Below are 25,263 nucleotides of genomic sequence, written 5' to 3'. Positions count from 1 at the left end.
TACTATTTCAAATGTTGCATGTTTCTTGAAAGCAATAAGATATTAATCACTATGGCCAACTGCATTTAAGGGCTATATTGTGTATGGGGACATATAGTATTGTAAGCACATAGAAAAAGGAAGTCTAAGTAGAATATTCAAAATAGAACAAAAATACTAAATTTGGATATTTACCTTAACTGCTTCAGAGGATGATGGTAATTTTCTTGATGAAACAAGAGAAGAATGTAGGAAGAGATTGTGCCTAGTATTTCAAAAACAATTGAAATTAGTGGAAGCTATTTCTTTTTAGTTTACACACTAGACAAAACCCCCTATGCTTTTTGGTGATAAAAGTTCATTTGTGGAATAGGGACTGAAAGTTTTCAACCAATCATCAACAACAACAACAACAACAAAGCCTTTAGTCCCAAACAAGTTGGGGTAGGCTAGAGGTGAAACCCATAAGATCTCGCAACCAACTCATGGCTCTGGCACATGGATAGCAAGCTTCCACGCACCCCTGTCCATAGCTAGCTCTTTGGTGATACTCCAATCCTTCAGGTCTCTCTTAACGGACTCCTCCCATGTCAAATTCGGTCTACCCCGCCCTCTTGACATTCTCCGCACGCTTTAGCCGTCCGCTATGCGCTGGAGCTTCTGGAGGCCTGCGCTGAATATGCCCAAACCATCTCAGACGATGTTGGACAAGCTTCTCTTCAATTGGTGCTACCCCAACTCTATCTCGTATATCATCATTCCGGACTCGATCCTTCCTCGTGTGGCCACACATCCATCTCAACATACGCATCTCCGCCACACCTAACTGTTGAACATGTCGCCTTTTAGTCGGCCAACACTCCGCGCCATACAACATTGCGGGTCGAACCGCCGTCCTGTAGAACTTGCCTTTTAGCTTTTGTGGCACTCTCTTGTCACAGAGAATGCCAGAAGCTTGGCGCCACTTCATCCATCCGGCTTTGATTCGATGGTTCACATCTTCATCAATACCCCCATCCTCCTGCAACATTGACCCCACATACCGAAAGGTGTCCTTCCGAGGTACCACCTGGCCATCAAGGCTAACCTCCTCCTCCTCACACCTGGTAGTACTGAAACCGCACATCATGTACTCGGTCTTAGTTCTACTAAGCCTAAACCCTTTCGATTCCAAGGTTTGTCTCCATAACTCTAACTTCCTATTTACCCCCGTCCGACTATCGTCAACTAGCACCACATCATCCGCAAAGAGCATACACCATGGGATATCTCCTTGTATATCCCTTGTGACCTCATCCATCATCCAAGAGTATAAAATAACCTTAGTGGATAGTCTTGTTAATAGGTGCAAGAGTGAACGAGAATATTTATGTAGCCGGAAACAATGATGTACAACTGAATAGCTGATTTGTAACCATAAATACCAAATCGACTAGTTTCTCATGTGCCCTTAATTTATTATCAGCATGCAATTCGCAAACATAGAATGTCTATCAGGAATAAATATTGCAAATACATGTTCTTATTTATATTTCCATAAGAATACAGTGTTCATGTTGATGACCAACGAAGCAACAAATATGTGCCATACTTACGGTACAACAAGGGCACTGATCAGTGCGACTGCATCTGAGATAGCATAGTGTCCTTTAAGTCTTGGGATAAATAACCCTTCAATTAACTCATTCATTGGAGGATTGACATGGCTCAGCTCTATAAAGAAGCAAGAGGCCATGATGAGCATAAACACTGCAATCATGAACTCCAATTTCCGGACCTTAAGAGAAAAGGGACTTTATAAATATCACTGCATTTATTAACATCATATATACGAAACAATGAATGTGTTCTTGCTATCTTAGGTATTGTTACATAGGAAGTCTCTTGCAAGCAGTGAAGGATCTAGCACAATGGGCCAGGGTGGGCCATTAGTGAAGATAACCATCAAAAAAATTATTTATTAGTTTTTTCTATGATATAAAGGCTAATGGGAAATCCCAGCTCGTAAGTGTCTCATCTACGAAATTTCAGCTCCTGGTACTAAATAGTCCAAAGTGGATCTAGCACATCCTTTGTAACCCTAACAACCTTTGTATCTATTCCATGTACAGCTGTGTATAAACAGAGATCAAGGTCTCTGATGATTTCTCACAGCAAAACTTTCTCAGTTATTACTGTTATACTTATGAAAGGGACGAGATTTTGGTTACTGCAAGTTCCAAAAATATTTTTCCCTTCTGTTTTATAGCGGGATGAAATGTCTTACCCCATAGCTTTGTAATCCGAGAAGCAGTATAACAGTTGCTGCACAAATCAGTACACCAGCCCAGAAAGGAAGATCAAGCACCATGTTGTATGCTAAAGCAGTTCCAAGAACTGTATAAACATAATGAAAAATAATAATAAGACCTAAGTATATATCAAAGTAAAATAACTGATAAAGCATTCAATTTTTCAACTATGTACTCCAGCAAAAGTTACCATCCCCGTCCTAAACACTACAAAAAACGGACACTAATGACGTGCGGAAATTATGTCATTTTACACAACTAAGCTGGATTATAGGTAATTTGGACTGACGTATACACATCCTATATACTCCCTCCGTAAACTAATATAAGAGCATTTAGAACACTACTTTAGTGATCTAAACGCTCTTATATTAGTTTACAGAGGAGTACTTAAGAAGTTCACCCCCACTACTTGGTTTATCTCAACATGCAGCATAGACACATCAGCATCCAGTTACGTGACACCTCATGCAGTCCCACATAGCTGACCTCTTCAGGTCTCACCACATGCAGACCATCCACGTATTTGCCAGCTCAGAAAAATATTTAGTTTTCTTTTATGATAATCACCGATTGATTACTTACTCCTTGCTCCACGCGGCCAACCATAATTTAGTCCCAGCGTTTTGGTGTCCCTATCTCTCCCTAATTTACTCTCCCACTAATTGATTTGCCGTGGCTCTCTTTATCTTCCACGGTAGGTCATCATCTCCCCAATAAACTCTCCTGCCAATTGATTTTTCATGGATCTCTTTATCTTCTACGGCAGATTATCTCCATCCTTCCACCAAACAAACACAACCTGGAGATGCAGACCTTGAGGCCCTGCGCCATGGAGAGGATGGTCAACATGGTTACTTGACGAAGTGGCCCTCCACAAGCCCAAACCTGAAGAACCTGCACAGGATGGCAGCACCATCTTCATCTGCAGGTACGTTGAGCCCTTGCCTGGGAACAGCCGCGGCCCCGTCTGGAACGCCGTTAACTTGAACGACGCCGTGTTGCAGAACGTGCAGTCATCGCCGATCCACCGCTCAGGCCAGAATCTGGCTGTCTTGGGGCCCAGTTGTACTCCATCCGCCCCATGGAGTTGGGCAGTAATTCATCATCCACCGACACGTATCTTGGTGTCGTCCGGGAAGACCTTTCCTTCGATGGCGCCGTTGACCTCGCCTACGAGCCGGTAACTAATCGTTTACCTTAATCCCTAATTAAATATCTAAAATTTACCTCGAGGGGCTGTTAATTTCGCTTCCTGCATGTATGTTTCCTCTCATACAAGTTATAGTATTGGCGAAATTTGGAGTTCCTACAAGTTATTAAGTATTGGGCGAAATTTGGAGTTCCTTATGTGCCTCCCACGCTCACGCCATCCGATTCATGTCAGGTTGTTTCTGGTTCCTCCATGGCTCCATTCATAATCCTTCTCTACTATCGTACTAACTGTGAGGTTATCCTACATGGTTTGCTGATTGTTTTGTGGCCAGGCACATAAATGAATGATTGTTTGTATTATTTGTTATCCCAATGATGCATGGCAATTGGTTGTTCTTTTGGATTGCTATCAAATTGTGCTATCTAATATAGTACTCATGTTGCTTTGTAGGGAGGTTCTTACCAAATGTCTCCACACAAGCTTTGTGGATTGGAACTAGGAGTGCAAATTAGTTTTCTCTATTAAGGATTTGATAGTGAAGGTGGTCCTATAACCTATTTCCACTTGACTTTAAAAAATTTTGAAGGCGCCCTTGCTGATTTTATTAATGCTTCCTGCTCAAGTAGCAAGTGATTGATATGTTGCTCACTTAGATCATCGTATCTTGCAGGCACCTTCTTCTTTCTTCTTTTAATTGCAATATAAATTGGATCTCTCAATTGTGAAATGCCATCTTCTCTACTTATCCTCTACAGGCACAATTGTACTGTTTTGTGTCCAATCTCAGTATGCCATTTGAATTTTGTATAGCTTGCATAGTCCCAGATTCATTAGCTCATTCCAATATTTTTTAATAGCTTACATATTATCATTTGCATGACTAAGTATGAGGGCACTATCATCCCTTCCTTCCAAGTATTGGCCGCTACTATTTGCATTAGCTTTGCCCCAGAACATATCCCTTATTGCACTTTGACAGAGCAAGTACAGAGATCTCATTAATGGTCAGTTATACATTATTGTAGATGTTCTTTGATTTACAAAGACAAGGACCTCCTACTATTGATGCTTCCTAAGCATCGTTTCTACCATTTGTTATCTCATATTATGTTGATGAGTAGATACAATTATCTGTTGTAACACCTATGTCTACACTTGCTGGCATTTGCTTATGTAACACCTACCTGGCTATATATTGTAGGACTTATATACTAAAATGCAGAAGATTGATTTACAACAAGAGTCACAAACAATACACAATAAGTATCTCAAAAACTACAATTTGTAGATAACCTTTCATGTTGTCTCCATTTTAGAATCTCGGTTCTTGATGTGTATATATAGCATTGGTTTATATGTAAATCAGATGAGATAATTATGCCATGCCACTATATTTAATAAAAACATCACATAATACACATTCTGCTATCTTTATAATTATACTCCAAGAATTGTGTTCATTTCAGCTATTTCATCTTAAGATCATATATCTACTACTACAACAACAACAACAACAACAAAGCCTTTAGTCCCAAACAAGTTGGGGTAGGCTAGAGGTGAAAACCATAAGATCTCGCAACCAACTCATGGCTCTGGCACATGGATAGCAAGCTTCCACGCACCCCTGTCCATAGCTAGCTCTTTGGTGATACTCCAATCCTTCAGGTCTCTCTTAACGGACTCCTCCCATGTCAAATTCGGTCTACCCCGCCCTCTCTTGACATTCTCCGCACGCTTTAGCCGTCCACTATGCACCAGAGCTTCTGGAGGCCTGCGCTGAATATGCCCAAACCATCTCAGACGATGTTGGACAAGCTTCTCTTCAATTGGTGCTACCCCAACTCTATCTCGTATATCATCATTCCGGACTCGATCCTTCCTCGTGTGGCCACACATCCATCTCAACATACGCATCTCCGCCACACCTAACTGTTGAACATGTCGCCTTTTAGTCGGCCAACACTCAGCGCCATACAACATTGCGGGTCGAACCGCCGTCCTGTAGAACTTGCCTTTTAGCTTTTGTGGCACTCTCTTGTCACAGAGAATGCCAGAAGCTCGGCGCCACTTCATCCATCCGGCTTTGATTCGATGGTTCACATCTTCATCAATACCCCCATCCTCTTGCAGCATTGACCCCAAATACCAAAAGGTGTCCTTCTGAGGTACCACCTGGCCATCAAGGCTAACCTCCTCCTCACACCTAGTAGTACTGAAACCGCACATCATGTACTCGGTTTTAGTTCTACTAAGCCTAAACCCTTTCGATTCCAAGGTTTGTCTCCATAACTCTAACTTCCTATTTACCCCCGTCCGACTATCGTCAACTAGCACCACATCATCCGCAAAGAGCATACACCATGGGATATCTCCTTGTATATCCCTTGTGACCTCATCCATCACCAATGCAGAAAAGATAAGGGCTCAAAGATGACCCCTGATGCAGTCCTATCTTAATCGGGAAGTCATCAGTGTCGACATCACTTGTTCGAACACTTGTCACAACATTATCGTACATGTCCTTGATGAGGGTAATGTACTTTGCTGGGACTTTGTGTTTCTCCAAGGCCCACCACATGACATTCTGCGGTATCTTATCATAGGCCTTCTCCAAGTCAATGAACACCATATGCAAGTCCTTCTTTTGCTCCCTATATCTCTCCATAAGTTGTCGTACCAAGAAAATGGCTTCCATGGTCGACCTCCCAGGCATGAAACCAAACTGATTTTTGGTCACGCTTGTCATTCTTCTTAAGCGGTGCTCAATGACTCTCTCCCATAGCTTCATTGTATGGCTCATCAGCTTAATTCCACGGTAATTAGTACAACTCTGAACATCCCCCTTGTTCTTGAAGATTGGTACTAATATACTCCGTCTCCATTCTTCTGGCATCTTGTTTGCCCGAAAAATGAGGTTGAAAAGCTTGGTTAGCCATACTATCGCTATGTCCCCGAGACCTTTCCACACCTCAATGGGGATACAATCAGGGCCCATCGCCTTGCCTCCTTTCATCCTTTTTAAAGCCTCCTTGACCTCAGACTCCTGGATTCGCCGCACAAAACGCATGCTGGTCTCATCAAAGGAGTCGTCCAGTTCAATGGTAGAACTCTCATTCTCCCTATTGAACAGCTTGTCGAAGTACTCCCGCCATCTATGCTTAATCTCCTCGTCCTTCACCAAGAGTTGGCCTGCTCCGTCCTTGATGCATTTGACTTGGCCAATATCCCTCGTTTGGCCATCTTATAGATGTCCCTTTCACCTTCCTTCGTGCCTAACCGTTGGTAGAGGTCCTCATATGCCCGACCCCTTGCTTCACCAACAGCTCACTTTGCGGCCTTCTTCGCCATCTTGTACTTCTCTATGTTGTCTGGACTCCTATCCAGGTATAGGCGTTTGAAGCAATCTTTCTTCTCTTTAATCGCCTTCTGGACATCATCATTCCACCACCAGGTATCCTTATCTTCGCTTCTCCTTCCCCTGGACACTCCAAGCTCCTCCGAGGCCACCTTACGAATGCAAGTCGCCATCTTCGTCCACACATTGTTCGCATCTCCTCCTTCCTCCCAAGGGCCCTCCTTAATGACCCTTTCCTTGAACGCTAGAGCTACCTCCCCCTTGAGCTTCCACCACTTCGTTCTAGCGACTTTGGCACGCTTATCCCGCTGGACACGAATCCGAAAGCGGAAGTCAGCAACCACCGGCTTATGCTGGGGTACAACACTCTCTCCAGGTATCACCTTACAGTCTAGGCACGCACGCCTATCTTCTCTTCTCGAGAGGATGAAATCAATCTGGCTAGAGTGTTGGCCACTACTAAAAGTCACCAGATGTGATTCTCTCTTTCTAAAGAGGGTGTTAGCTACAATCATGTTGTAGGCTAGAGCAAAGCTTAAGACATCTTCTCCTTCTTGATTCCTGATGCCATAGCCAAAGCCCCCGTGTGCCCCTTCAAAACCTGTGTTAGATGTACCCACGTGGCCATTGAGGTCTCCTCCTATGAAGAGCTTCTCACCAATCGGTACACTCCTAACCATGTCTTCCAGGCCTTCCCAGAACTCCCTCTTGGTGTTCTCAGTGTGGCCTACTTGCGGGGCATACGCGCTGATAACATTGAGAACCAAGTCCTCAACTACCAGCTTGACCAGGATAATCCGGTCCCCACGTCTCTTGACGTCTACCACTCCATACTTGAGGCTCTTGTTGATCAAGATGCCTACGCCATTTCTGTTTGCAGCCGTCCCTGTGTACCACAGCTTGAAGCCGGTATCCTCCACCTCCTTCGCCTTCTGTCCTCTCCATTTGGTTTCTTGGACGCAAAGGATATCAACACCTCTCCTCACCGCTGCATCAACTAGCTCCCGAAGCTTCCCTGTCAGAGACCCTACGTTCCAGCTACCTAAGCGAATCCTCCTAAGATCATATATCTACTGTGCAAACAAAATTATTCAATTTATGTATTATCACATTCATAGGACTAAGAGTTCCCGCAGCAACGCGCGGGGCATTATCTAGTGTTTACCTGACCTTGATAATCTCACCCTATTCATCTTACGGAACCAGCTGCTGGGGGGGGGGGGATCTAAACAAATCAAAGTTTAATTGTTTGCGGACGGCCTGAAAAGCGTCGTCCACATCCCAGATAGGGATGTGCGAAAAAATACTTCATGGGCGGCTTGTCTGCGGACTTGTGAGCCCACATCGGACTCACCCGAAGTTGGAGTGGCAAGATGCAGCGATGGAGCATGACGTCAGCTTGATCTTCTTGTCTGCCAGAAACTGGATCTTCTGCTGCAACAAGGTCACGTCATCGAAGTTGCCCCAGTCGATACCCTTCCTCTTCCAGGAAACCAGCCTCCTCGAAGGGTCAGCCAAGAAGGCTGGGACTTCGGCCTTACCACCGGCGACTGGCTCGATGACGTAGAACCAGTCACGTTACCACTCCTTGATGGTTTCGACAAAGGTTCCTTTGAACCAGGTGGCCTTCTGGTTGTTGTTGATCATGGCCACCCGCACTCCACGATCTTGTAGCCACTGGACTTCGGCTTAATGCCGAAGGTTTTCAGCCACAGCCCGAAGTAAGGCTCGACGCGGAGGAAGGCCTCGCAAACGATTAAGAAGGATGCGAGGTGGAGGATGGAGTTTGGGGCCAGATGGTGGAAATCCAGCCCATAATAGTAGAGGGTCCCGTGCACAAAGGGGTGCAACGGGAACCCCATACCTCCGATGAGGTGGGGAACGAAAACGACCCTCTCCCACGGCTTGGGGGTGGGTGCTCGCTGGTCCTTCTCCGGTGGCCGGGTCGGAACGTTGGTGGGGATGTACCGCGCACTCCGCAGCTCCAGGATGGTGCCATCCATGACGGTGGAGCCAGCCCGGTGCCCCTTCAAGGTGGCGTCGGCCATGGCCGGAAAGGGAAGCTGTGGACGTGAGAGAGGCGAGTGGATTGAGGATTGGATCTGGGCGCTGGAGCTCAGGAGGCAGTAGGCAAGGGACGAATGGAAGCGTGGATTGTCAAGGGCTCCCTTTTCACTCTTATAGGCCTGTGAAAGGCCAAGAGTCCCCTTACTACGCCGTTAAAATCGCAATGCCTCAATACAGAAACGCCATTATGCGCGTGGGGTGAAACAAAATCTTGATGATACCCCAAAATACGAGGACGATCTCTGTTTTGATAAGACGTGCCAATGAAAAATCGCCTCGGGCCGCGAATCGAGCAAGGAGTTACCGACCCACTTTGCTATAAGAAGTGATGCTTCAGAAAAAGTTGTCAAGCTACGGGCACCATTCACACCTAGGTGGATGGCCTTCGAGGCTAAGTTAGCTCGCGTCCTCGGATGCTAGGGGGATTGGCTAACACATGGTTGAAGAGTTGTTCCCTTTGGGAATTAATCTGGTTAGAGCCTGTTGGCGGGAGAGGATCTCATACCGAAATTATTTGAAGGAATTAACCTGTCAAGCCGAAGACTCTGGAGCCGAAATCACGTGTCTGATGTTATCCTTGGCATTGAAGACCAGTTCGGGGGCTACTGACGGTGTCCTGGACTAGGGGGTACCGACCTAGTCGACCCACAGTCCATGAGCCCCACCATTTCTCTAGAAGGACTCCAAAAGCCTCATATCTCAGCGTAATGAAGAAGGATTCTACCAAAGACTTGAAGTGTACTCCAAGACATGCAACAGCTTGGCAGCGCATGTAACCCTAGATTGACAACCGACCATGTGTAATCCTAGGTACCCCCAGTGTCTATATAAACTGGGAGGTCTTGTCCATAGGGGGAGGATCACAATTGCAACCACCTAGCCTTAGGGTTAGAACATTACTTACAATCTTGAGGTAGATCACGCCTGTACAGCTGTACTCGATACATTATCATCAATATAATCAAGCAGGACGTAGGGTATTACCTCTTCGAGAGGGCCTGAACCTGGGTAAATACTGTCTCCTTCGTCCCCTGTTATCCATAGATCCGAGATCCACAACTCGGGACTCCCTACCCCGAGGTATGTCGGTTTCAGTACCAACACAGGAGATTTTGGGCTTTCACCCGGGCCACAGAGGTCGAGGGCAAGGGAAGGATCACAACGCGCCTTCAGGAAGGGTAGCAATGCCCGAAACATTGCCGACATCGTGGCCACCGTCGCCAGCCAAGAGATACCCACAATCCAAATCCAAAGCCCCCCATCGCCCCACACTGCAGCAACAGCAACACCCGGAAGTCGTTGTCATCTTGGGCTAGCAGGGCAAGTGTGGAACTAGAGCAAAGGACACCGTCTTCGGATCGATGCATCGGGCCACCGGGGAAGCCCCATCACCGAGCCCCACGTCCGCCGCCATCTTGCTGCTCGAACAGCCAAGGAGGGCTGCCCCCAGCATCCGCATCGGCCACCCGCCACCGAGAGGGAGGCACGTTCATCGACTAAGGCCGTCACCTCAGATCTGCACACGCCACGCATAGCCTGTCCGCCCCCACACGCCCACGGAGAGGAGAGGAGACCCCATGCAGCACGTGCGAGCCACCGCACCTGGCAGACCCGTCACCGCTCAGCCCCGCAGCCATCGCGCGCCATGCCGGCCGGGCCTACGCTAGTTCTCGTGGCCCGTGTGCCGCCAAACCAAGCAAAAGGGAGAGAAGCCCCCCCGCCCCCCGCCGCCGCCAGTGCCACGCGGTCTTAGCCCGACGACTGTTGCCTGCGGAGGCGAGGGGCTAGAGAAGAGGGAGAGGGTGCCCGGTGGCTAGGGTTGAGCCCTCGGGTCACCGCAGGGGGCACCACTATTCATCCTCATCGCGGACGTGCTCGGGGCCATGTTTTGTATGGCGGAGGAATGCCACATATTTTAGCCTCTCGATAAATTCTGCGTGTGGCACCGCCTCGTGGGCTTGGATTCCGTCAGCTGGCAGGGAGTCGGCGCCTGGGGGAGATCAACTCGGTGATCATCATCGGCCTTGGCTTGAGTTCATCTGGATCGAGTGAAACAAACGTGTCTTGGAAAACATTTGTTCTCACCCGTGTTGTGCAGGTGGTGGCCAGACTCGTGCAAAATTAGCGTTGTGGGTTCTAGCACAATGTTGATGCCGTGAGTTACATGGCAAATAGTTGGTTGGGGAGAGACCACGCCGGGCATATGACGGTCCAACATCGATTCTGCCAAGAACTTGACAGTGAGCTGTCAGTATGGTGCCTGGATGGATCCGTTGCCCTTGGTTTCCTTGGCCGTCTAGAATGGACATTGGAACATTGTGTTCCGACGCACTTTTGGGCAGGCAGAGACTGTAGAGTCGGCTAGATTGCGGGCTACCCTCCCGCCAATGCTATTAGATTATCCGGATACCGTGTCCTGGAGTATTTCCCCTTTCGAGGTATTCTCTATGAGCTCGGTCTATCGGGCTTTATGTCGTGCGCCCATTCTTCCATGGACTAAGCCTTTGTGGAAGGCCTCGTTGCCCCTAAAGATCAAGATCTTTGTGTGGCAACTGTTGTGAGACCGCCTGCCCTCTGGGACGGAGGTGCTTAAGCGGCACTGGCCGGGCAATGGCTTATGCCCCTTGTGTGGCGTCCCGAAGACCGGGTACCACATCCTGCTCTCGTGCACTGCAGCACGTGTCTCTAGAGTTTCGCCCGCGAGGCTCTGGGGCCTGATTGCGAGGCCCTAGACCTTGGGGAGTTTCTTGAAGCCGGGGCTAACCAGGCCGGGCGAAAATGCCGCCTATCCTATTCCTAGCTTATATTTGCAGCGATGTCATGGACTTTATGGACGACGCGTAATAAAATGGTGATTGAGCGGGTCTTTCAACGGCAGGCCTCTGACTAGTTCTTCTAATTCCTTGCTTTTTTGCAGCACTGGCACCCGCTCACTAGATAGCGGGACCACGTCTGTCTTGGGCTCATGCTGGATGCGCGCTGACTACCACGCGATGGCTCGCTTCTCCATAGTGCCAATATGCCTACTGCCACTAGGTGGCTTTTTTCTTATTTCTTTTATGCTTTCTTTGGGCATGATTTTGTTGTTGCCCTAGCCAGCCATACGTGTTGCTTTGTCACTATGTATTGGGATGTTTGCTTTATCTACAAAGCGGGGCGAGCCTATTTCGAGAAGAGCACAAGGTAGCCTGAGCTGAGCTGAATCCATTGCTAGCATATGGTGTCGGGGACGGTGGATGCCGCTGCCGGACCAAATGGACTACACGCCATATTTCATAGTCCTACTACAGTAGTACCCTGATTCTTGGAAGAGGATTTGTGACTCTCGAGTGCCACACAACCCTATATGAATATAGAATTAAAAGACATATTAGGAAAGAAGACAAAAAATTCATATGCGTGGAAAATAACTAGATGTAACGTATGTCCAACCATAATTCCTGTGCCGCGGATACCACAGGCACCCATTCCCCACAAAAATGAACACAGGTGTACCATGGGCGCTCATGTTTCATATCCCAAAAATTTAGAATTTTTTGAAATTTCCTAATATTTTTTAATGCATTTTCATATAGGGGTGTGTGTACCCGGGTGCTCCAACGCATTTCCCCCTTATTCTTCTGCTACCTTGCTCGTCTAGCAGTAATACAATGGGTCTAAAGCTGCACTGATTTCTCTAGTAACATGATTCAAATTTTCTACTTAGGGCAACTCCAACCGATCCCCTATCCGGCGTTAGAGGAGGATAATTTCGGCTTTTCTCCTCTAACGTGCACCTAGCCGATCCCCATTAACCGTTAGCAGAGGATAAATTATACTCCGGCGCCTATCCCACCCCTATTTTTACTCCGCCGCTACCGCACAAAACATAACTCTTGGGCCTCTCCCTCACCACTACCTCTTCGCCGACCCCCGCTGCTATCGCGTTGCCTCCCTTGGCCCTTGCCGCCCATCTGCCCGAAACCAAGCCCGTTCGTCCACCGTCGCCGGAATCAGGTGAAACGCCACCGCCTCGCCATAACCGATTCGTCGGATTGATTCGTTTTTTCTTCCTCTTTGGCGGGCGCCGCTCCAGGCCTTGATTCCGCGCCGCTGCAGGTCATTTTCACGCTTCGCCACCCACCGGTTTGTCCGAAATGACGGCGGCTGGCCAGTGCATCACCACCGCACCGCAAGTGTTCGACGAATTGCCTAGGTGAGTTTTTTTGCTCGTTTCTTTTTTAACCGAGCCATAGCCGTTTGAATTGTAGATGAAGAGGTTGAGGGAGATGGTCTTCGAAGACTCGTCGTCATCCGAAGAGGAAGAAGACGACGAAGACTTTGAAACCCTTTTAGGCATGATTTTCAATGATGATATTCGGCGCCCTAGGAGGGGATCGCGGTTTGGCCGCATGCACATCAAACGTGATAGAGCAGAGGGTCATGCCAAGATCATGAGGGACTATTTTACTTCGAAGCCAACCTATCCAGGGAAGTACTTTCGTCGGCACTTTCGGACGCACAGAAGTCTTTTTCTAACGATTGCAAAAGCCGTTGAGAAGTATGATGACTGGTTCAAGCTCCGGAGAAATGCAAGTGGAGAGATGAGTGCAAATCCTCTAACGAAGTGTGTTGCGGTTGTTCGAGTCTTGGCATATGGGTGTTCAGCCGATGCCGTTGGCGACTATGTCCGCATTGCTGAAGACACAATCTTGGAGGCTGTTCGAAGGTTCACTAAAGCAGTGATCGATGTTTTTGGACCCGAGTACTTGAGAGCACCCACCGAGGAAGACACCCAGAGGCTGATGACCGAGAGTGAAGAAAGAGGATGGCCAGGGATGCTTGGATCACTTGACTGTATGCACTGGACATGGAAAAATTGTCCTGCAGAGTGGAAGGGTCAGTACAAAGGCCACTGCAACGATCCAACGATCATTCTTGAGGCAGTTGCATCGAAGGATCTTTGGATATGGCATTCATTCTTTGGTTTGTCTGGCTCTCACAATGACTTGAATGTGCTGTCAAGATCAGCACTGTTTTCTAGGCTTATTACAAGAGATGCTCCTGCTTGCAACTACTCGGTCAATGGGCACAACTACTCGATGGATTACTACCTTGCGGATAGCAACTATCCACCATGGGCTGCATTAGTCAAAACAATTCCGCGTCCAAAAGGTAACAAAAATATTCACTTTACCCAATGTCAAGAGGCTGCTAGGAAAGATGTGGAGAGAGCCTTAGGTGTGCTCCAGAAGCGCTTTGCAATTGTTCGTGGCCCTGCCAAGTACTGGAGCTTCAAGGTTCTATGGTAGATCATGACTTGTTGCATCATATTGCATAACATGATCATCGAAGACGAGAGGGAGATGCCTGAGAACTTTCGGTACATCATCAACGGGACTCCGATTGAACCAGAGTATGATCCAAATAGGATCCTGACATTCCTTGAAGAGCATCGCAAGATCGAGAACCGACAAGTTCATGCTCAGCTCCAAGATGATATTATTGAACATCACTGGCAATGTCATAGCGCTTCCTAGTTGTTCTGTCACATGTTATTTGCTACATTGGACCATTCGACGTGTTTAAATTTGAATAATTCGGTTTGTAAACTTTGCATTTGGTTTGTAAACTATATTCGTGATTTGGTTGAACATTCAGTTTCTATACGTGTGCTAATATGTAGTTGCAATGTATACTAGAATTGCAAAAGTTTAGAAAAAACAAAAATTACTCCGTTATATATAGGGGATCGGTTAGGTCCTGCCAAAACTTAGTGGAGTAAAAATACTCCAGTAAGGGTTTACTCGGCCGGATCCTCCTTTATTAGGGTCGGTTAGAGTTGCCCTTATGCTATAGTTTACCTATCCCTTTCACGTGAGTACCTACCGTGTGGATTGAATGCAAAAGGGGGAATATCGCTTTCGAACTATCGCCTAACAATTACTCCTATAAGTCAACATAAACCGATGAGCTTAATAAACTGAAAATGAGGGGGCAGTAAGTAAATATAATTTTACAAGTTAAAAAACAGAAGGAAAAACTAGGAACACTAAATTCAATACCTCCTGGTATAGTGGCAGCAATCACACCTAGCTCGGCGAAAAACCATAGGCCGTACCTGACAGGCTTGGGGTATTCACTCATACACAGCTCCGCGAGGTGCCTTCCTAAAGTAGATTATGTGAAAATATATGCTAAGCTTCATACTAAATACTCCCTCCGTTCCTAAATACTTGTCTTTCTAGGCATTTCAACAAGTGACTACATACGGAGCAAAATGAGTGAATCTACACTCTAAAATATGTCTACATACATCCGTATGTAGTAGTCATTTGAAATGTCTAGAAAGACAAGTATTTAGGAACGGAGGGAGTACAAAACAGTATAATTTTGCATCAAGAGCACATTGACTATCTCACCTGTAACGATGCCAAGCTTTGCTGCCAACGACTGAATAATCAACACAAAGATGAACCCTAATAAGAGTACCCATAATAACTGAAAGAAATTACAATGTTCAGGCCCCAGTTATTCCAGCACGACGGGTGAAATAGTTTTAACATTTTGGATAATTTATTTATACCTCATATCTGTGACTGTATCCAGCCTGCAAATCAGTTTGCACTGTTGGTTTTGCAAAGTTTAAACTGTCAGAATGCAATAAACAAACAATGGAAAGGAAATATACAGTAGTGTTTTCATATTGTTTAGTGGCGATGAATTACATCTGTTCATCATCTTTTTAGCAAGATAAGTTGGCATAAACATGAGAACATTTTAAAGTCCAATGGAGAGACGACGGAAGGAGACAAGGCTGGTTGGGCTTACAGTTGCTAGGATCCAGGTAAGCCATGGAGATGAGAAATCCTGGTCCAACGTATGCTAGAAATCTCTTCCACCTAGGCCCCTGCTCAATAGTACAAGTGAACGCAAAGTTTAGTTTATTTTGTGTACTGCATCACTAACGTCTAAATTCAATTCCACCTGAAACATTCGGCAGAGTTTCCATGTTGTTGATCGTTGCTTTATATATAGAACGGGGCGAAAGCCTTTTCGGTATAAAAAAACTAACGACTCAAATTCGCAAAACCGAAGGCCTTCTGCCTATCGTCAAATGAGACTACACAAAAATGAATAAACTATCCGTCAGAGAACTAATTGATCACTAATTAGCGCGCCTCTGCCAGCAAGAAAAACATTACAAATCCAAAGGAATTATCCATCAGATAATAACTAAAGAAAATCACTAATTATCCGTCAGAGAAACCGCATAGGGGAGCGATGGGGAGCGAACAGTACCTGGACGTGGACGCCGCCGGCCGCATCATCGCCTTGTTGCCCAGAAGAAGCGACCGTCGACGCTGCCGCTGCCTCCATCTCTATCACGTCGCCGTCGGCGATGGCCACGGCCCTCCCATTCCCGTCCTGCTGCTGCCCTCGGTCCCTTCCGATGCTTCCCCTCTCTTCCATTTCTCTTCTCGTCTTCTCGGATGCACTCCGTGTGCTAACATAGGCTTGACTTTGACTTTTCTCATCGAGGCTGGCTTTGTATCCATTCCAATCCCAGATGCAAGCTGCACTCAAGGTCAACTCTCCGTTTTGTTTACACAAAGATGTACATATATAATGCGATATGGATGAATTCGGTGGGCACGCATCTAAGATCAAGGTCGTCTCTCGGGCAGGCAGCTCCTCTAGTCTAGTATAATGCCGTGATCGCTGTTGTTTCGGACATGGAAAACGTTTAACTTAATCCGGATGATTTCTGGCGAAAGAAAACCGCCTCGCGCGCCGTCCGATCGGGACAGATCGAACGCTTCTGGTTGCGCGTGGAACGCGAGTGGACCAGGTCGTACCTGAGCTCCCACCTGAGCAATAATTGCAACATCCCGATCTCGCATCTGTGTCTGCTTCTCTCGGCCTTCTTCCCTTTCCTTCTCCGTGCGCGTCGGACGAGATTCAGACTGGATGCGACGATCTTCTCGGGTGCAAGGTGGGCAGGCGGCGGCGCCGAAGGTTGCAGGGAGGGAAGTCCCTCGCGCAGACCCAACAGAAGCGATGGACTGCTCCTCCGGCGAAGTAAGCAATCGAAGCCCCTCCATTTTTCCTCTCCATAGTGTTGCGTTAGGGTTCATAGAGGGGATTTTTGGAGGTTTTTTGGTTCTGGGGCATGATGGTGGTTGATTGAGCTCATGTGTCGTTGGATCTGTTGTGGGGGGAGGGGGTGGGAGGTGTGTGATTTGTGCGGTGAGGCTCGTCCGGATCTGCTGCGAGGGTGGGTTGATGGAGTGAGAGCTGATACATTTGCATCAGTAGGGGGGCGATGTTGGTGTTTCTTCGTGCTTCATAGGAAACATCAATATGGTTGATGGAGTTTGGGTGGGATGGATTTTGGAGGGTGTTTTTAGGTTTCGTGCTGCTGTCAGTGTGCCAAAGACAGGTGAGGGGGTGGGTTCAGGGGTGGTGCTACTGTCAAGAAATGGTGTAACTTTTTGTAGTTATGATTCAATGCAGCAACATCACACTACATAGTAGTTTTAATTCTTTTCATGTATATACAACATCTAATTTAGCATGCTTTTTTTAGATCATGGTTCAGAGATCATTTCATAGGTTATGATAGTAGATGGATAGTAGGCTGTTATGCCAGGCATTTATTCAGAACATGCTTCCATGATGAAGATTGATAGGTTTGAGTTTTTTTGTTCGGTCATGAGATGCAGTGATGTGTGCAACTGATGCATTTTGGTGTGTGTTTGAGCAACTGAATGCAGTGTTGTGCATTTTTTTGATGTTGTTGCTGATGTTTCATAGCAAATTTTGTTATCTAATGATTTTCCTTTTTTACTTTTTCCACAGCGATCCTCCAATGGATGATGAAGCACCTACTAATGGGTCTTTTGCTTCACGATTTTCTGCGTCTCGTTTACATTCGATTGGGAAAACGCTCTTGAAATCATGATGATAAGTGGGTAGTTATAAATGGGGGTTATTTCGGTTCTCTGCTCAATATTGGATCTTTCTCCGTCCCAGCTGATTTCATGGATTGGTTGATCATGAAAATTGATCCTGAAAGGAGCATGTTCAGGTACACCCTTGTTTTTGTTTTCATGGTTTTTTGTTGGCAAGTGTGTTATTTTTGATTCAGCAACACCATAGTCTAAATTGTTTGAGCTAGCAACATCATAGTTTACTTTGTTTTCAGTGCAACGGCATGAATGCTCTACATTGTTTGAGTTAGCAAATTACGACATTTTCTGATTTGTTGTGTAATAGTTACATTTTTGTGTATTTTTTTCATCTTCAGTGCACACGACAGGATTTTGAGTAGTGTTTTTAGTTCTGTTGCTTCTGTAACTGAACTTTGTGTAATAGTGCAGCAGAGCCATATGGATCTTGCATTAGTTTAGTGCAGCAGAGCTTCTGTATGTCACTATTTTGCATTGGGTTGATCTCACAACTATTTTTTTGTTAAACTTCTTTGTTTATGTTTTTCAGCCATAAATTGAAGACTATACATTTTACAAGAGACATGGTGCCCAAAAATTTTAACATCCCATGCGGGAGCAGGCCAGTGGAGGTGCTGAAGAGGAACGAGCCACACGAGCTGCGCAACATTTACTGATCTGGGAGCAGGGCTCCAATCAACCGTTGCATCAGTGTGCTTTGTGAGGCGAGCAACAACGATGTTGTTACCATTCAGAGGTCTTGGGTTTTACTTTCACTTGGTCTTGTGCTAACCCCTGGCACTGGGAATATGATACCGATAGAGTACCTTCCTAGCTTGATGGATATCGATAAGTTGAATGAGTTTTCTTGGGATGAGCATGTATTGGGTGTTGCTATGAGAGAGGTGAAGAAGTACCAACAAAAGAGGAAGTCTGGACTAGGTGGGTTCTGGATTGGAGGGTGTCTACCAATGTTTGCGGTATGCCCATTTTTACTTTTTACACTTTATTTTTTGTTGTGAAAGTTCATTTTTATCTTCTTCTTTTTTTGATGTGTTCCCCATATCTGACTTTTGCATTTAGGCCATGTACAATAGTATTTTCAGCTCCTTTCTTTCTTGATGCTTCAAAATCATCAATAATGCAGGTAATATACATGGACTTCTTGGACATTCCTAGGACTCTGGCTGGTCTGCACACATTCAATCGGACTCTTCCTAGGGCATGCTTTGTCAGCACTGATGACTTCAAAATCGTTGCAGAACTTGATAGAAACAAGCTTTCCCTCCACAAGGTTGAATTTGGGAAACGCAATGTAAGATGACATCCATCTTTTCTTGGTTACACATGTTTCAATCCTTTCTTTGTTTACGCCCTGTTATTTCCACGATTCAATCTTTTCTTGGTTGTTTGCAGCTTCACCTTTTGTCAAACACCCCATATGCAACAGAGGGATCCCACATCAATGTTGATTGTTAGAAGAAACCGCATGGGTTAGCAGCTCCTCCCCCCGATGCAACAAGAGCACACAACACGGACGATAATGACTTAGGCGGCGATGTATGCGGCTCACTAGATGAGTAGCTGCACCCACTGCCTTCAAGTGCAGACTTGGAGGTGCATATTTCCCACTCATCATCACTTCTTTTCTGTCTATTTCTTTTTCTTCTTGTTTCCAGGACCTCATTGTGTTTTATGCTTTGGAGCAGATCCCGGAGCATATGCAACAAATATATGAGAAGCACAAGAATCTGCATGAAGTGGGGTTGAAGAGCACTCTGAATTCTGTTGGGAAGGTTTTTCAGTCATTGTTCTGTAAGAGGGTGGGGGAGCTTTTGGTTGAAGTTCATTCGAGCAAGTCAAGGAGGAAGGAGGATAAGGGCGGAGGAGATGTAACATTCGTTGCAGGTGGAAGCAACACAGCATCCGCGCCTAATACCAGTGCCTCCGCTCAACAACCTGAAGTGGAAAGGCAAGTGTCAGCTGGCCCCAGGACTCCTAGCTTCGAAGGTGCTGGTGATACCGTGTTGAAACAAGGGCAGAGTTGCGCTCAAGTCGGCAAGGGGCCTTTAGACTTGGGAAAGGAGGTTGAATAGGAGGTTGCACAGCAGGATGTTTCAATAGAGGTTGATGCAGCAGCAAGTCCACGTGTCAACCATGGCAAGGATGCTGAGGGCGTTGCTGCCAATGATGGCACAGTTATCCTATCACAGGGCACACTGAAAGCAATGGAAGCCGCTGCAATGGAATGGGATGATGGCCCATCGTGTGACCTTTTTCCAGTTGGGAGCGAAGACTACGAGTGGTTTGACCAGGAAGTGCCACCTAAATCTTCAAAGATCCCATATGCAGTTGCCACTCCCTCTGCTGCGATGCACTCGGATTCAGCGGGGCCTACATTTGACAAAACGCCAGAGGCAGCTAGGGCTAATGTGAATAAGATTGCACATCCAATTGCAACAGACATCTCTTCTTCTCCTTTTGACAGCGATCCAAAAGTTTCCACCTCAAATGAGATCAACAAGCCTATCTTTGATGCATCTCCTGTTGTCACCGCAGCAACTGTTGGGTCTTTAGGTGTGTTTTACATGCTATTTCTTCCTCTTTTTTTTCTTGTTTCTTCGGTTTGAAGCTTCATATCTAACCTTTATTTTTCTTTTTTGTTATGTGTCTTGATGCAAGGTAATTCAACTATCTCTGGATTTGGAACACCAAATGTTGATTCCAGCAGTGGGCCAAGTTGTGCTTCGAAGAAGGCTGTCAAGAAGAAGAAAAGGGCTGCCCAGTCACCTGATGGGGTTCTGAAGATGAAGAAGATCAAGATTGATGCAACCGGGGACGCTTTACATCAGCAGTATGTTATGAACAGATACAAGTTAAGGAAACCAAAGGAAGGCGAATCTCTGTGAGTGTTTTGGCTTTTTCTTTTTTCTTTTTTTCATAACATGCTCATGGAGATTTCATAGTTGTTTATGTTTCTGATTCAAACTATATTTTTTGGTTTGATGTGAAAACTTCTCTCTCCATCATATACTGTAGCTAATGCATCACTTTTTATGTATTGAATATGCAACCCTGCTTTCATTGAAATAGATGGCTTCCACACCTCCCTTCAGAATTTCCATGCCTCGCTAAAGCCACGAGCCGAGATTGACAATGAGGTCATGACTCTCTACCTCAAAACTTTCAACATGGAGCAAAGTTGCAGCAGGAAGAAGCCGAAGAAGTTTGCATTCTCAGTTTTTATGAGTGTTAGTGGACATATTCCATAGCATCTTCTCAATTTTCATATATCATTTCTTTTTGCATCATCATTTTTACTTTCTTTTTCCGTTGTTGTTTCTGGGTTTTCAGGGTCAACTGGCTGCTGAGCCCGAAGTTTTTGATCCTAAACTGTGTGAAAGGAAGTTTAGGATGGCCTGTGAGAGCAGCAACATATCAAGTTGCGATCTAGTATGATATTTCTTTTCTCTGTTTAGTTTACATATTGTTATTTCATTTCTTTTTGTCGCAGCTTTTTTGTAACCTCACAGTTGTTCCATTTGCAGCTTTTCTTTATAGTTGTCCAGAAGAGGCACTGGGCTGTAGTTGTTGCAAACTTGGCAATGAAGCAATTCAACATTTTCAACCCAATAAAGAACAGCAAAGATGTGCAACTGCTGCACAAGGCAACTAGCAATATGGTAAGGAATTATATGCTCATGTTGTTTTATCAACAATGTCCCCCTCCCCCCTGGAATACTTATGGATCATTTTTTTATCAACAATTTCTTCTCTTCTTCTTTTCCTCTTTCTTCTCCTCTTGTCTAGCCTTATTCTTGTGTGCATCCTCTCGTTGCTCAAGCAGAGTCTTCCTCCTCCTCTCCTTTTCAGTTGGTCGACCTTTTTTGGAACACGCGCTGGGTTTTGAAGCATGGCGCCCGGTTGTGCAGCAGGCGGATCAGCCGTTTGTTCATGTCGTGGAGCCGGGTTGGTGGCTTGACCTTGTTGCTTTGTTGGATTGGCTTTTTGTCGCTGCCGACTTGGCACCTTTTGAGTTTCTACTGGTTGCTGCGGCATTTGCTGTTGATGTTCTTCCTGCTGCTCTGGTAGTTCCCCTCTTTTTGCTGCATCTATAACAGGCTCAAGCTGATTTGCTGCATCATTTAGCAGGTTGTATGCAAAGTCATTGCTGCAAGCTTGTGAGGCCAACCAAGTAAGTTTCCTGCAGAGTGAGTTGTACTTGAGGGTATTGTTCGATGGGAGTCCAAAATCCAGAAGCTGGTTGCCTGTTGGTGTTGTTGCTTTTTCAGACCACCTCTCTAGCAAATAGCGTTGTGGGATGGTCTGCACATTTAGATGAGTCATCACTCTAATGATGTGTGCACATATAATTCCATTCATCTCAAAACAACTGCAACTGCACTCAAACTTCTCATCTGACATCTCAACATTTACTTTAAATATTTTTGGGTCCTCATAGTAATTTGAGAAAAGTTCAAAGTTCATGCTTCCATTGTGAATTGCAGGGACCTGGTTGATTACATATCCCGTCGATGCAATCACTTCTGATTGAAACTTGCCAAAAACTGCCCGGGTGTAGAAGTTCACTACCTGACGCTCAATGTTGTATCTCGAGTAAAGAGGTGCCGTTGTTGCTTCACCAATGAAAGCCTGGTTGTCCTCACGATCTAGCATTGTCTCCTGGAGCACCTCATACTGCTGCACAAATTTCCAAACCGACTCTTGAGGATTGATGAATGTCTTGAAGTAAGAGTTGAGGCCCTCCGACCTACCTGTAGTGCTTGTGAAGGGGAAGAAGCATTTCCGGATGTATGTTGGAGCCCAGGTATGCCGAGTCCGCCACATGTTGCAAATGTGTCTATTATCTTCCAATTCAAAGCAATGTATCATGTGCTTCCAGTTCTCCTCAAACTCATCAACCATGTCCGGATCGTTGATGCATGTGTAGAAAGCTTGTTCAAAAACTTCATCCCTGCTGAGTATTCTACCCAACTTCTCCCTCGCTTTCCGCTGGACATGCCATTTGCAACATCTATGCACTGTATTTGGTAAGGCTTCAGAAATGGCTGTTTCCATTGCCTTGTCCTGGTCTGTCATGATGTTCAATGGGTGTTCATTGTTCATCGCAATCAAAAAATGCTGGAACACCCACTTGAAAGTTTCAATCTGTTCATTCGGAAGCAAAGCACACCCCAGCAAAATTGTCTGCAAATGGTTGTTGACGCCGACAATCGGAGCAAACGACATGTTATACCTATTTGTGCAAAAGGTGGTGTCAAAGAAGATGCAATCTTTGTACTTAGGGTACAATGCCCTTGTCCTCCCATCAACCCAAAATAGCCCCATGACAGAGTTTGTTTCCTCATCAACTGTTTTTGCAAAGTAGAATTCAGGATTCTCATCTTGCCGCCTCTCAAAGTATGCAACTGTCATGTCCATGCCCCGGAGATTTATGGTTTGCCGCAGCTTGGACCGAACATTTGTAACATCCCTCTTGACATATGGCAGTATCCTCCGGTCCCCACCACGAACCCTCCCAAGCATTCCCATGCATTATGATGTGGAGAAGTTAACATCATGCATTGTCAATATGAGATCCAAATTTTCTTGCAGAATGTTGCGGTGTGAGCGGTAGAACCGTACACGCTCTGGCTGTGGCATCAGAGGGTGTGTATGCTCTGCAAAAAAAATATGAAACAACCCATTTATCACCCCTCAGCCCAACTATTAAGTGTGCTTTGCAATCATGATGCACCAATCTATTTTTCTGACGCTTGTTTGCGACATCCATTTCAAACCAAGACTCTTTGCTAGATGAGTGTTGTTCCGTTGAGATTGCTTCCGAAGCACTGCTAGTATCGGCCTTATTCTCTGGCTTCCCGGCATGGACTGTAACACCCCGGATATGATTTTCCTAATATGTAATCCAACTCTTGCCGTTTTCGGCGTTAAGTTATTTTATTTTCTCGGGTTCGGGTTTTTGTCTCCGTGTGTTGTTGTCTTTGTCATGCATCTCATATCATGTCATCATGTGCATTGCATTTGCATACGTGTTCATCTCATGCATTCGAGCATTTTCCCCGTTGTCCGTTTTGCATTCCGGCGCTCCGTTCTCCTCCGGTGGTCATTTCTAACTTTTCTTTCGTGTGTGGGGATTAAACATTTCTGGATTGGACCGAGACTTGCCAAGCGGCCTTGGTTTACTACCGGTAGACCGCCTGTCAAGTTTCGTACCATTTGGACTTCGTTTGATGCTCCAACGGTTAACCGAGGGACCGAAAAGGCCTCGTGTGCGTTGCAGCCCAACACCCATCCAAGTTGGCCCAAAACCCACCAAAACCCTCTCCATCATCTAGAGCGTTCGATCACGATCGCGTGGCCGAAAACCGCACCTCATTTGGACTCTCCTAGCTCCTCCTATGCCTATATATAGACCCCCTCCTCAAAATTCGCGGATTCCCTCGCCCAAAACCCTAGATCCACCCTCTCCGCGCGGCCGGACACGTCCGCCGGCCGCCGGACACGTCCGCCGCGACCACCCATGGGCCGCCACGTGTCGCCGCCGCCTCCACCAACCGCGCCGGCCCGGAGAGCCCGCGCGCGACCCTCCCGGCCCGGGTTGCTCCCGCCGCCGCCCGGGGCTTTCCTCCTTCCTCTCGGCGCCGCCTCACCGCCGCACTCGCCGGCCGGCGCCGCAGGTTGCCGCCACGCTGCCGCAAGCTCACGCCGCCGGCCCCTCGCTCCGGACGTCGCCCCGCCGCCCCGGTCGCCGAGCCCGCTCCGGCGAGCTCCGTCCGGCGGGTCGCCTCCTCACTGTCCGGATCCGGCCGCCCCGACATCTCCGACGAGCACGTCCACTCCGGCGAACAGGAACTCCGATGATCCTCAGGATCCGTGCCGGCTGGATCTAGATCCAGATCTCAGGGTTGACTTTTTGCCCGAAACCCTAATATTTTGCCCTTGTTCATCGCATCGTAACTCCGCATCCGTAGCTCCGTTTTGGGCATATAGCATATCAAAATGTTCGTCTCAGAGAGCACATCATTTCATATCATTGCATCATTTTCATTTGAGTTCATCTTGATGCCCGAAATGCTGTTGGAAGAGTGCTATTTGAGATAATTGTCAGATCTGCTGCTCCAATTAGATATTTGTCATTTTTGCCATGATTATTGTGTGCATGATATGCCCCTGAGCTCTACATGTGTTTTGTTATATGTTTTGCCATCTATTCAGAGGTGTAACCCATGTATTTTTGTGATGTGTGTGGTGACTAGCACAACCTTGCAAAGTGGTACATTCGTTAATGCTGATTTCAGGGGCTTAGCAATTCCACTAAGTCCTTGGACTGTTTATCTCATTATGCCATATGTTCATGTTGTTTCCTAGTGATCCGTGCCTCTTTTGAGGATGATCAGTAAGGATGTTTTGCTAATCTTGTAGCGCTCTATCCATACATATCTTTGTTTGCAATTATGGAGC

At 46.3% G+C, this 25,263-nt stretch overlaps 3 protein-coding genes across 6 annotated transcripts in view; 2 read left to right on the top strand and 1 right to left on the bottom strand.

Moving 5' to 3' along the window:
• The window catches only part of LOC125543931 (metal transporter Nramp4), a 30,356-nt gene extending 13,910 nt beyond the window's left edge, over positions 1-16,446 (bottom strand). For 2 of the 3 annotated variants that reach the window (XM_048707434.2, XM_048707437.2), the window contains exons 1-8: positions 16,130-16,446; positions 15,659-15,737; positions 15,414-15,454; positions 15,250-15,328; positions 14,893-14,997; positions 2,246-2,355; positions 1,575-1,756; positions 175-244 (exon numbers count right to left, since the gene is read on the bottom strand). In XM_048707434.2, the coding sequence (XP_048563391.1) occupies positions 175-244; positions 1,575-1,756; positions 2,246-2,355; positions 14,893-14,997; positions 15,250-15,328; positions 15,414-15,454; positions 15,659-15,737; positions 16,130-16,300 (837 nt within the window). In that variant the 5' untranslated portion in view covers positions 16,301-16,446. The remainder of the gene's footprint in view (positions 1-174; positions 245-1,574; positions 1,757-2,245; positions 2,356-14,892; positions 14,998-15,249; positions 15,329-15,413; positions 15,455-15,658; positions 15,738-16,129) is intronic. The other variant, XM_048707435.2, reaches the window with a different exon arrangement.
• Positions 2,881-12,167, top strand: LOC125543932 (uncharacterized). 2 transcript variants are annotated; one of them, XM_087546913.1, is made up of 6 exons: positions 2,881-2,967; positions 3,040-3,201; positions 3,278-3,453; positions 3,559-3,657; positions 3,877-3,967; positions 4,097-4,178. In XM_087546913.1, the coding sequence occupies exons 2-5, from the start codon at positions 3,177-3,179 to the stop codon at positions 3,949-3,951; spliced, it is 375 nt and encodes a 124-aa protein (XP_087403039.1). In that variant the 5' UTR covers positions 2,881-2,967; positions 3,040-3,176; the 3' UTR covers positions 3,952-3,967; positions 4,097-4,178. The 2 variants fall into 2 exon arrangements, with proteins under 2 accessions (XP_087403039.1, XP_087403040.1); XM_087546914.1 differs by lacking the exon at positions 4,097-4,178 and adding an exon at positions 11,766-12,167 and having other exon boundaries at positions 2,897-3,201.
• A 168-nt stretch (positions 16,447-16,614) lies between the features above and the next one.
• LOC147979448 (uncharacterized) lies at positions 16,615-22,380 on the top strand. The gene is made up of 12 exons (XM_087546915.1): positions 16,615-16,909; positions 17,690-17,918; positions 18,329-18,758; positions 18,926-19,093; positions 19,195-19,395; positions 19,488-20,355; positions 20,461-20,686; positions 20,855-21,029; positions 21,133-21,231; positions 21,327-21,461; positions 21,652-21,973; positions 22,287-22,380. The coding sequence occupies exons 6-11, from the start codon at positions 20,007-20,009 to the stop codon at positions 21,868-21,870; spliced, it is 1,203 nt and encodes a 400-aa protein (XP_087403041.1). The 5' UTR covers positions 16,615-16,909; positions 17,690-17,918; positions 18,329-18,758; positions 18,926-19,093; positions 19,195-19,395; positions 19,488-20,006; the 3' UTR covers positions 21,871-21,973; positions 22,287-22,380.
• The last annotated feature ends 2,883 nt before the right edge of the window (positions 22,381-25,263 follow it).

This window comes from Triticum urartu, chromosome 3A (genome assembly GCF_056163025.1).
Source record: "Triticum urartu cultivar PI428250 chromosome 3A, HENAU_Tu73, whole genome shotgun sequence".
NCBI lineage: Eukaryota > Viridiplantae > Streptophyta > Magnoliopsida > Poales > Poaceae > Triticum > Triticum urartu.
This window is presented reverse-complemented; position numbering and strand designations above follow the sequence as displayed.

Excerpts from the sequence above, each read along its gene's own strand:
- LOC125543932 (XM_087546914.1), top strand. The coding sequence starts at position 3,177 with ATGGCAGCACCATCTTCATCTGCAG. Across the intron at positions 3,454-3,558 it reads TTGACCTCGCCTACGAGCCG|TATTGGCGAAATTTGGAGTT; the intron begins GTAACTAATCGT and ends TACAAGTTATAG. Across the intron at positions 3,658-3,876 it reads CGCCATCCGATTCATGTCAG|GGAGGTTCTTACCAAATGTC; the intron begins GTTGTTTCTGGT and ends GTTGCTTTGTAG.
- LOC147979448 (XM_087546915.1), top strand. The coding sequence starts at position 20,007 with ATGGAAGCCGCTGCAATGGAATGGGATGATGGCCCATCGTGTGACCTT. Across the intron at positions 20,356-20,460 it reads AGCAACTGTTGGGTCTTTAG|GTAATTCAACTATCTCTGGA; the intron begins GTGTGTTTTACA and ends TCTTGATGCAAG. Across the intron at positions 21,462-21,651 it reads ACAAGGCAACTAGCAATATG|TTGGTCGACCTTTTTTGGAA; the intron begins GTAAGGAATTAT and ends TCTCCTTTTCAG.